This window comes from Pinus tabuliformis, chromosome X (genome assembly GCF_031772625.1).
Source record: "Pinus tabuliformis cultivar Carrire ecotype Pingquan chromosome X, CPIR1, whole genome shotgun sequence".
NCBI lineage: Eukaryota > Viridiplantae > Streptophyta > Pinopsida > Pinales > Pinaceae > Pinus > Pinus tabuliformis.
The window spans coordinates 142,947,403-142,961,298 of record NC_142308.1 but is presented as its reverse complement, the minus strand read 5'-3'; the positions used below and the strand labels follow the sequence as shown (position 1 = coordinate 142,961,298).

At 37.2% G+C, this 13,896-nt stretch overlaps 1 protein-coding gene across 1 annotated transcript in view; it reads left to right on the top strand.

The window, feature by feature from the left end:
- FTSH12 (FTSH protease 12) overlaps positions 1-13,896 on the top strand; it is a 289,761-nt gene that overhangs the window by 61,210 nt on the left and 214,655 nt on the right. Inside the window, exons 2-4 of the mRNA XM_089450517.1 lie at positions 7,510-7,622; positions 8,676-8,892; positions 9,068-9,139. Of these exons, the coding sequence (XP_089306643.1) occupies positions 7,510-7,622; positions 8,676-8,892; positions 9,068-9,139 (402 nt within the window). The remainder of the gene's footprint in view (positions 1-7,509; positions 7,623-8,675; positions 8,893-9,067; positions 9,140-13,896) is intronic.

Below are 13,896 nucleotides of genomic sequence, written 5' to 3'. Positions count from 1 at the left end.
TTCAATCACTTTACTTAAAGCATACCTTTGTTCCTTGACTAACCTTGTCTTGAGAGATCCTTCTTCTTGCAGACGTTTTTCCTAATCAAGAAAATAGATGGAGAAAGGTGATTATCATTTAATATAATCAAGACTGAATGAGTACATGAACCCAACACTAAAAAGACATGAGATACTTAACTTTGGGAGTTGTTGGGGGCTCCCTCCAAAGCTTGAGGGAAACAAAAACAATACAAAAATGTCTTTTCCAAAATATGTTAAAAACCTATAAATTCTAAAAACATATAAAACAAGATATATAAAACTATAAGCAAAGGACTTAGTAGTGTAAGTCGCTAATGTCGGGTTATTCGGGCTTGACTTTCTTTGAGTCTCCTTCTATAGCAAGGTTGGCTTGATCGCTTCCTTTCTTCTTATTCTTTGGATTCTCGGGACAGTCACTTTTGTAGTGACCCTTCTTATGACATAGATAACACTCTATCTTGGACATGTCAACTTTCTTCCTTGGTCCCCTCGATCTCTTTCGTTTGTGATGAGCAACATAGGCATTTGATACTCCTTCAGGATTGGTAACCATAGAGATCCTTAGTTCTTCTTGACTACAGGCGGTCCATAATTCTTCAAAGGTGGGAGCTACCTTCCAACTGTTGAGACCTGCAGCGAATGCACCCCAAGAGGGTGGAAATCCTAATAGAGCAGTGATCACAAGTTCTTTGTTTGCAACAATCTCATTGATAGCAAGAGATCATCCCTGAGTCTAGCTATCTTCACAAAGAAGATTGCCACAGTATCTTCTTTAGTCACTTTCGTAGTCCTTAGCTCATTTTTCAAACTTGCTACTTGACCAATATTCTTAATAGTAAACAACTTCGACAAGGCTTCATACATCTCCTGAGCATGATCGATGTTAGTTATGAATGGGACAAGATTTTCTTTTATCCCTTCTACCATCAGAGTCATGGCCACCAATTCTAATTCCCTGTATTTCGCTTTGTCGGCATCATTGGCTTCTTCTGTAGGCTTCTTTACATTTCCTTTTACCAAGTCCAACACCTTGTTCTTCTCGAGGATTAGGTCAATCCTCTTCTTCTAGGATCTGAAGTTAGATGCTCCTTCAAGTTTGTTCTCACCTTTGATTGAGTTAGAAATCTCTCTTGAATATAATAGACTGCTTCTCTGAGATAGTACCTATGAATGGATCAAGTGCTTGAAACTGCCTTTTTCTTCCTTCTTCACCAAAACTCTGATAACATGTTAGAAAATCAGAAAGGCAGTAAAGATTTTCTTAATCTTGATAATTACTTGTGATGTTTCTTATTATTACGATTCTTTATATCTTCTTTCTTTAGTTCATCAAGCAATTACCAAAAGCAGCAAGCGCATGAAACAATAGACACTAGATGTAGGCGCATACCAGGGCAAAACCCCCCTTGAGGGGAGAACCTAGTCAAGATAATTCTTCCTTTCAATAGTATTCTTTGAGACTTTTCACCCTAGACCAAGACCAAACCTTCTGTCCACACCAAGTCAGCCTCCCAGAATTTCGATCTCTTCCCAACAACTTCGACTATGCAAACAACATACGGCAACTGGCAACTTCCGACAACAGTGAGAATTGGAAGACTTTGATCTCCCAATCTAGGGCACGAAACAGAGAGAGAGAGACACCAAAATTTCAATTTTCCTTGTCTCCTTAGACTTCCCCAAACTCGCATTCATTTCGGCTTCTCGGCAACAAACTTCGCACCTTTTCCCTGCTACAAGAGAACTTCGTACTTCTGCCCAACAAGAGATTTTTGCACTTCTTCCCAGCGACAAGAGAGTTCGAACTTGATGAGAGAATTATGATCCAAATGAATTCGATGACCTTCCTTTTATAGGCTTCTTGTGGGGTTGAAAATGGTTCTTAGGCCGACATGGTGTAAAGGTTCCAGAATTCATATTTGACTCAATTATTAACCTTTTTACATGATTCGAAAGCCCAAGAAGGGTCTCTTTAAATGTACAATAACTCTATAGACTCAAAATAAATCCTAGAAGTCCTAAATGGGGACTTTGACCTAAAACATGGTGACCCAAGCATGAAACCCATGGTTTAATAAGTCACGATAATAATAATAAAAATTCTTTTCTTTATGCTTTTGACAAGTACATTACATGATGACTCAAGTACAATATTGAAGACCGACCATAGTTACATTTTCTAACACCTCTCAACAACCAGTCTCTGTGTATCTGAAGGTAGTTTTGGTTCACTGTTTACAGACTTGTAGCAGAAGGTAGCTTGCTGGTTTTTCTTATTAGTTGAAGGTTTGTCCTCAAATCTGAAGCTTCCTTTGTCAGATGTAGAGCTTCCCAAGCTTTGATACCATGTAGAAAAAATTTACTAGCTGGCAGCCCTTCCCAGGTTTCAAAGTTTTTGTATAAATTTGATATCCATAGTCCCAAACTAGCAAGACTGATATAGAACTTTGAATGCAATTTACTTGAAACACATTTGAGCTACCTCTACCATTTAGTTTCGGCTGATATGAGAAATAAACAAGCATACACATAGAAAAACTATACTAAGTTTTTTGGTCTAAGGACCCTATAAAAACCCACAAGGGGAAAACCAGTGAAAGGAGGATTTATTTGCTTTTTCATAAGTTCTTTACGGTCATTAATACAACAAAAGTTTTGTACTTATCTCTTCTCTTAAGAAGAGTGCCTCTGAAGTCCTCTTTCAGTCAAGTTGAGAACTAATATTTCTGCTCCACATTTTGCTCTTTTCAACCAAAACTTTGGACCTCTATTTGCTCCGTAAACATAGGAGATTCGGACCTCTAAATGCTCCTTAAACACTGGAAATTTGGACCTTTGTCTGCTCCTTAAACATAGGAGATTCAGACTGCCATCTGCTCCTTGAACACAGGAGATTTATATCACTAGACAGTCATAAATCTGCCTGAAAACTCGTGTTTAAATATCAGAAAATACACAGGTTTTATGACTGCTTCCTCCCTGAACTGCGAGCTGATATACCCTCTGACAGAGGATCGAAAAACTTATTGATGCAGCTCAAAACTCTGGGAATGCGTGTTGACTTCCTTGTGGAGGATTCAGGTTGCCTGTACACTTGTTCTGGCAGTGATACAACTTGTACAGACCTGAAGTATTCCCTTGACCTGTGTGCAAATGGAACTCTGACTGCCTCCAGCAATTTCATGCTCTCCCTTTGACTTAGGCTTGACCTTCAAGGGAAATTAAATGGCTGTGGTAACTCTTGTTATCTCAGTTGTAGTATTTCTCCCAAAGCTTCTTCCTCCTTTTCTCAAGCTCCTTGCTCCTACACTCTCATTTCTCCTCTTCTCCAATGCTACTCATGAATAATTATGAAGAATAACTTACCTTTTCCCTTTTGTCATCTCTAAATGAGGAGAAACCTAACCCTAGAGATCTAATGGCTGAGATTAAATCTCAGCTCATTTGATCAAGGGTAGAGATCATTTCCCTCTCTTGACTCCTTTTCTCATGTGGTCCTCTTCACTTAATAAACTCCTAGTCTCTTTAATATGTTTTGTACCATGTGCACTTTTTCTCTCATAAAGTCACTTTTAAAATCTAAAAGTCACTTTAACATTAAAATTCACGTTGTACATTTTCTCTCTAAAGTCACATTTAAAACATAAAATGACTTTATTAAAAAGTACCTAGCAGATGTACCACCTCATAAAGTGACTTTACCCCATAACATTAATAAAACTCATAATGTCACATGGCAAAATGGTTATTAATGTGTCTTTCTTAGTGTTGCGAAAATCATGATTTTATTGCGATAACATCAAAAAATTGCTATTTTTTCATTTTCCCGTTAATATCGCGCGATTAATTCAGTAATTTTTTCATTTTGAAAAGTCGGGATTAAATCTCGTTTTTTTGGGAAAAAGTCTTGTTTTTTTTTTCAAGTTTGCCGATTTTTTGATGAGGAGGAGGAGCAACAGGAGGAGGAGGTGACACAACCTACCTAGGCTACCCCTGTCACCAGTAGAGGACATGGTCTACCTCTTGTAGCTCCTAGTTCTTTAGCTTCTAGAGCACAATAGAGTCCACTACCAACTCCACTGGCATCTACATCTAGAGGGAAAGCTATTGCATTTTCTCGCAAGAGGGGCAGAGGAAATCAGTAGTATTAGTTATTTGGTTCATTTCATTGTATATGACATTATGACTCATGATATGAGATACATTATTATATTTTTTGTTGATATTTTGAGGCTGAGTTGGGACTCAGGAGTCAGGACTGAGTATTCAGGACATGATTCACTGTTATGTGTGATGTAGCACTAGAAATGATATTACACATCTTATATATTAGTTCTTTTATCATATTTATGTGTCAATGTATTTATTTTATGTTCTAGATGCTTTAGATATTAAAAAACTTGAAAAAATGAATATTTTTGTATTATACGGTTATTTCCCGATTTTTACGAATTTTTCAGATTTTTTCCCCTCGCCGATATTATCCCGATAACGATTTTTGCAACATTGGTCTTTCTAATTAAAAAGGATAAATGCCTAGGAAACACTTCTTTGGTTCCATTTTTCTCAGCAATGTTGATATATTAATATAAAGTTATAAACTTTTATATATTTCTAAGATTATGCAGTAAACATATAATGTTTTTATTGTTTTATAAAGTTCACCTTATTTATTAAAAATTATATAATTTAGTGATAAATTAATGTAAGTTATATAAAGAATGCCCTTTGTACAGCTAAGTCACCCAGTTCATGTTCGTGTTCAAGTAATATATATATATATATATATATAATTATATTTGTTTATATATGGATTGCACTATGTACTAATTTGTTATATGCACCCTTGTGTTAGAATTCCATCCACTCCAGTTCAGGTCTATGCTTTAGCTAGAAAACACGAACACATTGAAAATGCCTATGTTTAAACTTTTGAACAACAGAATATACCAGTAATTAGATCAATGTATAGTACACAATAATTTATGACCAAACATGTTTCTTATTAGTCCTTTAACAAGAAAATCCACAGGGCTCCCATACTGGGGATAGTGGCCCTTTACAATCCCTATACAATGCCAAAAGACAATACAAAACACTTAACCAAAATACCTGGCTGGCGCTGAGTCCTTTTATCTCTCATCTGCCTTGGCTTGTTGCTGTCCTTTGCCCAATGTTTTAAAACTCCGACTCCGACTCCGACTCGGCCGAGGGTCAACTCCGACTCCGACTTTGACTCGGTATCAACTCGGCCGACTCTATTTCAATGACTCGGTCGTTGTAAAAAATACATTAAATATTTATATTTTATAAAAACATATAATCTTAAATATTTTCTTTCATGTTTCCAAACACACATCATTAGAATATAGATAAAAGACAACATATGATCAAAGTAGGCTCATGAATATATCCATTATATAAAAATGGCACCCAGTGCACTGTCCAATACATACACGATGATGATATAGAGATCAAAACAAAAACACATAACCAAGGAAGCTATAAATGGCCTCTACAACAAAAGTTTGTGACCAGTACTATTGGCTACTGCTAGAGTTGCCAACATCATCTAGCTCAGTGTTACTTGGGAGCGGGAGCAAAAGTGTGGAGTGAGAGCGAAAACGGGAGCGGGAGCGACATTTTCAAAAGCTCCTGGTTTGGGAGCGAATCCCAGAGGAGTTCGACAACCAATGTCACTAACATCAAGGTACATAGATGGATTGGTGCTCTTGATTAAATATGAGTTCCATACCCTAATAAATGACAAAATTCAATGGAAACATTGCAATCCTCCGATCCTGAAATCCTGAAAAACTGATAAGTCTGCTGGATTTTGAATGAAATCTAAAATTCTACTTTCTCCATATGAAATCCAATGAGGCTGGAACCACTTTCAAACATCCTGAGTCATTTCATGGTAATGTTAAAAATTTAAGTAAAAGGATGAAAATGAAGATTAAGGAGAAATTACCATGAAATTTGAATAACATGTCAATACTAGGAGAGGGGAATGGACCCCAAATAGCATTTAACTAATTTATAAAACACCTTGGAGTCCCCACCAACCAGCTAACAGTTAATTTAAAAAAAAAAAATATAAAAAATCACATTTTTTTGGGGTTACAGGCCGCATTCATTGACTCGGCCGAGTTATTGCGGAACCAGCTGGGTTGACCGAGTCATGACTGACTCGGCCGAGTCAATCATGACTCGGCCTCCCGTTCCTTTTTTTCTGCCAGGTCACAAAAATTTTCAACGACTCGGATCAACTTGGCTGTTTCGATTTCGATTCGGTTGAATTTTAAAACACTGCCTTTGCCACCAAAACCTTCAGCCACTTGTTGTTAGCACACAGGGCACTCTTTGCCCTCCTTAAATTGCTCAACCATCTCTCTTTAGGCTAACAGTCAACTCTCTGCCTACTTGACAACTCCACAATCTGCTTTTCAACCCTTAAGCCATCGGCCCTCTTGCTGTAGCAACTCCACAGGGCCACAATCCTTTCCTTCTTGCTGCAGCCTCCCTATCTCACCCTTGGCTAGCCTTTTTTAGCCCTCTTCATCCTTGGCCTACCCGGTTAGGTCTGCGGCCTCCTTTACTAGCCCTTGGCCAGCCACTAGCACACTCAGCAGCTCCCCGGCCTTTTTTCTGGGCTGCAGCCTGCCCTAACAGGCCTGCTTTATTCCACAACTTGTTCCTTAATCTGTTACAGGCCTGTGGCCAGCTTATCCTGGTTGCGGCCTCCTTCAGCAAGACTTGCGACCTTTTCAGCCCTCCAAAACAGGCCCTACTCGGCCTCCTTACAACCACAAAAAACTTGGCCAGCTTCCTTCTTGGCTGTGGCTGATTTTACCAATCCTAAAACAGAGCTGTCCCATTTTCTTTCTCCTGCAGCTACTTTTGCTTCCTGCAGCTAGGTTTCTTCTAGGTTCCTTCCTCTTCACAAGAAGAGTGATCCTTGATCTTTTTGTCCACAAGCCTCTCCATTGGCTTCTTATTTATACTTGTCCTGAGGTCCCTTTGGAACCCCTCTTTTCCTTCAAGAAACTTTCAATCTCAACCTTAACACTAAATTAGAATAACACATTCTTTCTTTGGGCACAAGACCCCATCACTTTGGGTACAAAGCCTACAAGTTGGGTGCAAAGCCCACACATCACACTTTATGGGCATTTCTCTCTCAAAAGCCTAGCACCAAGGGCATGTGAGAGTACGTCCCGATATAAATAATATTTTTTTTTGGTTTTTGTTTCCATTGGTGAAGTAACTAAAAGCTTCTATCTTATAGTTTTGCCTATTTATATCGGGACATTGTAAACTGAACTATATCCTACTAGTTGGAGGTATGCCTGCACTGGCATCTTTGAGATTAGTGAAAATGTGTTTTTTCGCAGTTTTCCTATCGATAATTTTATACATTTTAAAAAATGTACGCTTATTTTGTGTCAGAGAAACTTAGCTTAAACTCTTCTGTTTTTGCAGGCACCATCATTTATTTTTATCGATGAAGTTGATGCTCTCGCAGGAAAGCATGCAATTGTTGATCGTGAGCGAAGGTCCACTTTTGAATCGCTGTTATCACAGTTGGATGGGGAGTATGTCTTAACTAACCTGAAGTTTCCTTGACAACGTGAAAGATTGTTTCTCAATGTATTGTGTTTTACAGTGTCTTCAACTAAGCTTAGTGTTTCTAGACCAAATGTAGATAGAGTGTTGCTATATGGTACTTTCCCCAAACAATCGCTTACTCATTCATTCTTTCATAAATTCTAGTATTGTGAAATACTCCACAATTTTGTTGTTTGATTTGTAGAGAATGTTGTACCTTTAATCATTGTTAGTCCAAGAGTTTGCATAAATTTCTTCATCCGTAGATGTTGAAGTAAATGCCTATATGTGTGAAGTTATTTGTTCACAGTTACAGACATTTTTCTTGAAGCATGTAACAACTCACCTTTCAAGCATGCAGTTATATCTTCTAAGCCAGTGTATGGGTTAAGGCTCATTGTCACTGAATTAAGGCTCACAAAACTGCACACATACTGGTTAACAATTGCTGATAACTGCTAATTGTAGTTTACAAACTGATGGCTGCAGCCTGCAATTGCTAACTCAAACAAGCTCAAAATATCATTCCAGGGAGCACCCTACCTGATCAAGAATACTAAAGATTCCATGCTGCTTTTAAAGAAGATAAGATACTAAAATAGTAATCTTGATTTAACATGAACAACTGAATCTAATTACTGACTTATCCTCAATCAAAACATCCTTTTACTGCTGGGAAGATGGGGAGGACTATTCAAAACAATCTTCTACTGCTGGGAAGATGGGGCAGACTATATTAGATGGGGAGGACTATTCAAAACTGCTGGGAAGATGGGGCGGACAAAGTTATGCTCTCTAGGGATATATTAGGAGAGATTCATTCAGTATCAGGGAATAAATCTTTGCATTTGGATCTAATCTGGACCATAATGGGCCCTCTGCTTTCTGATTAATGTTCTTGTTATACAAAGATGCAGAAACACGATTAGCATTCAAGTTGTAGTAGTTTTATTACGAATAAGTGGTTAGAAATCTCAATGGAACAAAAGAAAATCAAAATTTTGTTTCCACCTCTCATTAAAAGTTCTTATTTGTAACAGTGTGGAGAACACATATGTTGAAAGGTACTCTCTAAGAGAGGCAGTAATTCTGATTTGTGCAACAAATCGGCCTGATGAACTAGATGAGAGTTTTCTTCAACGTGGGCGCATAGATCGTGAACTCCATGTAGGTATGCCTGGAGAAAAGGAGCGTGTATCAATTTTTTCTGTTCATAGTAAAGGAAAACGTTTAGCAAAGGATGTGGATTTCAAGAAGGTGAGTTTGAATTATAATCCTATTCATTTATAGAAGCTAGAGAGATTTTTTTACAACTATAATGATTTGGCAAAACGATAATGCTTTTTGTTTTCATATTATTTACTTTTCTTATTATCCAATCAGTCACTCTTTTGATTATACTTTGTTAAAGGTTTTCTCATCTTCCTTGCAGCTTGTCTTCCGGACAATAGGTTACTCAGGAGCAGATATCCGAAATCTTGTCAATGAGTCTGGCATTATGGCAGTAAGTGTTTTGATTATATTTCCCCGTATTAAGAGTTAGGGATATGTTGGATACTTGTTTTTTTGTTTTTCTGTTCACATAAGCAAAGATGACTGCTGCTGGGTATTGTTCCGATGGTAAATATCATATAGCCTTTCATATGGTCACTGAATCATATCCCTATTGTAATAATCAACCTTAAGGAACATTACCGTACAATCACACAAGCTTATGGTAGGGTATCAACCCCTGATAAACAAGTAATATATATATTCCAAGCCGTGGAAAACATACTTTTGAACCAAGGGGTGCTTCTTACAGGTTGAATTTGCCTAAACATACATCGACATAAAAAATCATATATGGTAGTCATGCTTAACAAGGATAATAGAGTGTTGAACAACCAGCCTTCATATTGCATGAACTTGCTTCGATGGTGATAGGGCAATCCCCTTTATGAATTCATATATATGTACACAAAGTTGATATGTCATATTTTTGCAGGTTTGCAGAGATGACCTCAAAGTTCTCTATTCATAAACTTAGTTATCACAAAAGATCTCTCTGTGCAATTTGTCTTTCTAAACTATATTCAAACTGTAGCTACTGTTGAGATTTCAAGGGGATTCATGATCAGTGTAATTATTGATAGATGATGTACAATTTGCTTGAAAAGAATCTAAATAGCTCCATATTTTTATATAGAAAATGATAGCCTACTTTGACCAATTTTTGGGTACGAAATATGCCATATACACAGCCTTAAACAAGGCTTAATATCATTTCTAACTTTTGAAGTAGAATGAACTTTAGATATATACTACTTGGTTATAACCAATGTTCCACCAAGTTTCTAGGATGGGGGGACGCGGGAATGATGAGACATATGGGGGGACATGTGGGAGCACCCCCAAATTTTAGGGAAATTCATGGGGGGATTGGGGGACATTGGTGTGTGTGTGTGTGTGTATTATAAACATGATTCAAATTCAAATTCAATATTGATGTACATTGATTCGTACATCATAAATGATTCAATGAAATAGAAATAGTAAAATATTGTATATATTGATATAAATTCATCATTCATTATCCTAGAATCTTATTAGTACTAAGAAAAATAGTAGATACTAAAGTCTAAAGATGGGAACAGTGAATTGCAATTACTCAGACTCAAAAATAATAAAAAGTTACAAGTCAAAGACTCTGTTTGAGGTCATCAATATCTAGTGTCAAGGCCCAAAAGTTAAAACTGAAAATGTACAATGGACAATAAACCATTGTTATAAGAACCGAACCAGTCATTGAACTGGACTGATCATCAAACCAGTGGACCCTCAAACCAAGAATCGGAAAAAGCAGGACCAAAAAGCTAGTCAACCCAAAAATACATCAATATTCAAATTTTGAAAAAAATACATACATATTCATGAGCATCCATATGAATCCAAACCATTATACAAAAATATGCAGAGTTTCTCGTATATATAGCAAGGGTGTATATAACCTCAATAGTACCAAATGCAATCCATCTTTGAACCAAAAATACGTCAATGAAGAGGCTCTAAATGGCTTCTATAGTCCAAAAGAAATCATGCTACAACAAATAACTACATATCAACAAAATCATTGCCTATATTGGGATCCTCAATATCAATATCACCCTCTAGGCATTAAAATAATATAGAAAAAGCTTAACATGTTAAATCAAGATTTTATTTGAGTGATGGGTACATTTTTAGTAGGGTTATGACAAAGGAGCTCAACAATCAATGCCACCAACATCAAGTTACATTGAGGGCTTTGTACTCTTGATTAAATGTTAGTTCCACACACTCGTACATGATAGAGTCTAGTGGAATTGTTGCAATCTCTACAATCTTGAAATCCCGAAAACTTTCAAGTCTACTAGATTTTGAGTGGGATCTAAAATTCTACTTTCTCCATGTGAAATCCAATGAGTTTGGAACCACTCTCAAACTCCCCAAAACAATTAATGGTAATGTTAAAAATTTAAGTAAAGTGCTTCATCACTTTTACTTAAAGAATTTGACATTACCATCAATTACATAGCATTAGTAGGTGTTGAGAAACCAATAGACTAGCAAAACAGGGTTGTTTTCCCTTACTTGATAATTGCTTGTGAATATTTGTTGGCTTCTTATTTCTTTTATCATGTTCTCTTCATCAAACAATTATCAACATATATAAAACATGAAGATCAGAAGAGACAAAGAACACGAAGATATAGGCTCCAAGCCAGGGTGAAACCCCACAAGGGGGAAAACTTAATCAACTCATCTTTTGATAGAATCAGATCAAAGTGAGATATCCAAGACCCAAAAACCAAGACCAAGACTTGCCACAAGAAACAAGTCAGCCTCCTTCAAACCTTCCTCAAGCAAGTTAAATCCAACAAAGTTAATGCTGGTCAAAGCTCTTCAAATCTGGTAAAACTCTGAATTTTCGGCCCTGCAATATCTCTAAAATTTTTCGGCGCCGCAACAGTCCTGAAATTTCGCACGTGTGACAGAATTAGGGCAGAAAAAGTATGATTTTCTCTCTCCTTAATGTTTGCTCTCTCTTGTTTGATTTTCACTCTTTCTTCCTTGAATTTTCACTGGTTTTTCTTCCTTTCTTGGTACAAAAATCAATGAGATGAAATGGTGATCAAATGAAGTTGAATTGCATTGTATTTATAACTGTCTAGGAAATTGAATAGGTGCCTTTTTGGGCCAACTTGTTCAGGAGGGCCGACCTGGTCTTGTGTAATGACCAAACACATTAACTAGAATCTGAAATACAGAAAGCCTGAAGAATTTAAATTTGTACTTACCTTAACTGCTGCTGATTCTGCTACTGAACTGGTGATTCTGCTGGTGATGTCGTGGCTATTTTGATCCAATCTTTGGGAGACCAATACCACCCAACCAGACTGAGCAAACCTAGCTGCTCAATCCAGAAAGCTTCCCAACAGAAGCTCTCTGTCTCTCCATGCCCAGAACCTCAGACGGCTTAAAGCTCTTCCAATGGATAATTATCTTCCTCCTGGTTTTCTCCTGGTGAATTTCTGCTTCTGGTTCTTTCTGCTCCTCTCTTGTTTTCCCCCCCTTCTCTCGGTTCAGGCCTCCTGGTTTTATCTACGGGCCTGGCGGTGGCCGCCCTCCTACCTGCAGCCACCGCCTTCCCTCGTCCCGACACGCCTTCCACGCATTGATGCTCTCAGATATTTTCCCTGTCAAATGCGCTCTGCTATAAATGTTCAGTTGATTTTAAGCGCCCCCTTTTTTTAAAAGGGTCCTTGATTTGATTTTTGGTTTTTAGCATATAGTTTAGTTTTAAAGTTTTAATTTATATAAGTTTATAAAGTTTAATTATATATTTTATAAAATTTAATTTATATATGTTTATAAAGTTTAATTATATATTTTATAAAATTTAATTTATATATGTTTTATAAAGTTTAATTATATTTATAAAACTTAACATATTTATTATTTAAAATTCATCATATTTGTTTTATCATAAAGTTTAAAATTTTACATAGTGGATCAGTTTAGATGGGTCGTTACATACACCCCCCCTTCTGAAAACTTCGTCCCGAAGTTAGAGTTTTAGGTTCAAGGTTTTAATGGACATGACCTTTTCTATCCAGGTCCCCAAGCTATTCAAAATCATCCTATCCTCCCTAATCTCTTCTACTCCCATCCTATCCGTCCTCTACCGGAGTATGCCATGGCGTCAGTTTTACTGACCTGACCATTCATAAACTCTAAGGTGACAGCGTCGGCTATACCGACCTGATTCCCAGTAGGCATCCGACAGTCATCATCACACGTCTAGGGGAGCGTGATCCGCACAGTCCTCCCATGACTCCAGGGTTCGAAGGATAAACGGTGGGCAACACCTCCACCCCTCCTAGTAGGATTTAGGGTTAATACCCTATCATAGAATCACTTGGAGCTTTAGTTGTTCTGAGGTTCTGTCATCACGTGGTCATCCCGGTAACTGTGTATTACCTGCAATCAGACGCTTTTCCATGCATTCGTAAAATGTGCATCAACATATTCAAAATAACTCACATATTATTCCCTTATGAATTCACCTATGATACTATAATACAACATATTTTGCCATATTCCATGCATGTCTTTTGACGTTCATCTAGAATGTATTCACTTCCTGATTTCTATCCCATTGATCATATTTGACAAAAATAAATAAATCCGATCTATAAATAAATGTCTTTACTTTAACAACTATAATTTAGTAAAATGAACCACATATATTGTTTTGGTATCCATGTACCAGCAGGAATTTAAACATATATTATGCCATAAAGTTTCATGTTTATCCATAATCATTCAAAATGTTTCTGAGTCTCTGATTGTAGTGAAGTAAATATATACTAAACATAGTGTAGAGTTCTTCAAAATGGACATAATTTAGGGTATCTCTGACATATGTCCTCTGTATTTTCCCAAGTTGCTGATCCCGAACTATACTTGTCCCATTGGACCTTAACTTGGTCCACCAGACGGTTCCTTAGTTGTTGAACTCTATGTTCCAGTATACGTAACGGTTCGACTGTTATGACTCCCTCGTCCGATACCTGCAATTCTTTCCACTGGAGGTTATGAGATAGATCAGCTATATAATGTCTTAATACAGAAACATGAAATACATTATGAATTCTATGCAGGTGAGGTGGCAGGGCAAGACGATAGGCAACAGGTCCAACTCTTTCCACGACTTTAAACGGTCCTATAAATCGGGGT